Genomic DNA, 2,167 nt, shown 5'->3' with positions numbered 1-2,167 from the left:
AATAAAAAACAATATTTTTTAAAATTATTTTAGGTTCTTGACAGAATGTCCAACGAAATGCAGAAACTTGAAGGAATTTTGTTCGATGAGGTCGGTTCGATATTAAAAAAAAATTTTTTGCGTCATCATATTTTTCGCTTTTCCAGCCTTCAGAAAATGGGAAGTTGGGCTTCGAATTAAGGAAAAGGAATTTCGGGAAAATTTTGCCCTTTCGGGGGGGAAAAATTGGATTCCTTCCAAGGAGGGGGACCAATTTTTCCCAAGGGAAATTTTTTTTTGGCCCAGTTGGTTTGCCAAAAAGAATCCTTTTTCCCCAAGAAAATTCCCGTCAAAAGAGCCCCAAGGTTCATCGGAGGATGCAACTGGGAACAGTTTCGAGATTTGTGAGGGATGCGCTGTGGTACATTTGGGAAAATGGTGGTTTTTCGCCCCAGGACGAAGTGTTCACTGAGCTGCGTAGAACTAAGGTGAAAATTTCAGCCCCGGTTATTGAAGAAGAGTCTCAAGAGGAGAATCATTTGCGTAGTGGCGAAGATCAATTTGCATTTTGCCCTTCACCACTCAGTATTTCATCATTTCAAGAGAAGATGAACATCGCTGATGAATCAGTACGAAGCAAACGATTAGAAGATGCAGATGAAACTCAACATGGTTCATCTTACAGATGGAATAGTACCGAGAATGCAGAGTTAGTGAAAACAAAAAAAATTACTGTGTTATGTATTATTGAAATAATATTTGGAACATGTCTATATATATATATATATATATATATATATATATATATTTGTATGTTTTAAGAAATGTTGACATTGTTGATGATGAGATGGCAATTCAGATGGCGTTTGATTATTTGGAAAGTCAGTGTAAAAGTGAGACATCGTCGGATGATGATGATGATTGCACAGCAACGGAAATTGCTTCACCACTGGTGAAAGGGAACAGTGGTCAGCATTCACCAGTTGCAGAATTGGAGAACAATTCCACTCCAAGACGAAGCGATTTCGAACGTCAAATATGGGATCATTTGGAAAGTGTCTCGGATGTGCTGACTACATATTCGGATAGTTTCAGTGGAAGCAGTTGTGAAAAGAATCAAGGGGCAGATGAGCAAAATCGGACGAATCTGCTGAATCACACGGGGGAAGCGGTGGCAAATGTGAAGATGGCGAATTTACAAGATGGTGAAGTGATGTAATAATTTTTACTTATTGTCATTATTTTCCAATGCATAAGTTTTATTCAGGTTGGAAAGTGGTGAAATTGTTGAATTGGCTGTTCACATTTTTACCGAAAGTGACGAACAATTTTACAAAGTATATATTGATTTTATAATTTGGAAAGACGGGCATTGATTTATTTCTTCCTCTTCAACGACGCTTATTTATTTTACTTGAAACACTTTTCGACCATTCTGTAGATGTTTCGTGTGAATTTTGATCAGATAAAGAAAACATCGGCTGTTCCTTATTTGATGGTAACAATTAAAATAGGAAATGTATAAGGAGCTGGATGAGATACGAAAAACGAGAATGCACTTTTTACCTCATGTTGGCGCGCATTTGAGCAGCATTGATTACTATGTATATGAAAAAGATTTGTCAAATGCTTACACTGATCATCATACATCGCCATCAGACCGCCATCATCTATCACTCTCTTGTATATCTGAAAAAGATATTGTTCACGCGAATGATGAAAGACAATCTCTGTTTACTGAAGAATAGGAAGCGGGAGAGCTTTCAAAGTGCTTCAGAGGAATAAATCATGTTATTGAATTCATACCTTGTTAATGAAATGTGAGAATGTAACAGGAGTTTTCCTGTATTAGTGAATCTGAAAAGAATCAGCTCATCATGTGTCAAACGAACTAGCAGTATCTCTGATCATTTCTAGATGTCACCTCAATTTTTACAGATTTATACCATGTACAACTTGTGTCATGAAAGCAAATTGCATGATGAAAGAACTGACTACTCCATCTTCTAATACTGCTAATACATCGTCACATGCAATAACAGGCGCTCAGAGTGTTTTCTCAAAAAAAGTCATTCTCAAAATCTGATTACACGAGTCAGATTCCGACATCCGAGAACTACTGCCGGATCAGTTAGCAAACAGCACCATCATAGTTGCATACATCTGATACGATCCGACGTTTCATTTT

At 37.2% G+C, this 2,167-nt stretch overlaps 2 protein-coding genes across 2 annotated transcripts; both read left to right on the top strand.

Annotated features, from left to right (window-relative positions):
* Nucleotides 1-33: 33 nt before the first annotated feature.
* On the top strand, nucleotides 34-1,440 carry Tsp_14328 (hypothetical protein; the record flags this gene model as incomplete). The annotated part of the gene is made up of 6 exons (XM_003366704.1): nucleotides 34-94; nucleotides 147-440; nucleotides 481-688; nucleotides 802-1,194; nucleotides 1,247-1,316; nucleotides 1,345-1,440. Coding segments are annotated over 6 exons (1,122 nt in total), but the record flags the coding sequence as incomplete, so codon positions are not given.
* Nucleotides 1,441-1,496: 56 nt separating this feature from the next.
* Tsp_14327 (conserved hypothetical protein) lies at nucleotides 1,497-2,065 on the top strand. The gene is made up of 2 exons (XM_003366703.1): nucleotides 1,497-1,711; nucleotides 1,918-2,065. Exons 1-2 carry the CDS (start codon nucleotides 1,497-1,499, stop codon nucleotides 2,063-2,065), a joined length of 363 nt encoding a protein of 120 aa, XP_003366751.1.
* Nucleotides 2,066-2,167: the final 102 nt, after the last annotated feature.

Source organism: Trichinella spiralis (genome assembly GCF_000181795.1).
Source record: "Trichinella spiralis strain ISS 195 chromosome Unknown Scfld5561, whole genome shotgun sequence".
In the NCBI taxonomy this organism is placed as follows: Eukaryota; Metazoa; Nematoda; class Enoplea; order Trichinellida; family Trichinellidae; genus Trichinella; species Trichinella spiralis.
This window is presented reverse-complemented; position numbering and strand designations above follow the sequence as displayed.

Bases quoted from the DNA above. Each gene is read 5' to 3' on its own strand.
- Tsp_14327 (XM_003366703.1), top strand. From the start codon at position 1,497: ATGTATAAGGAGCTGGATGAGATACGAAAAACGAGAATGCACTTTTTA. The intron at 1,712-1,917 runs GTTTACTGAAGA...CAATTTTTACAG, and splicing joins AATGATGAAAGACAATCTCT to ATTTATACCATGTACAACTT.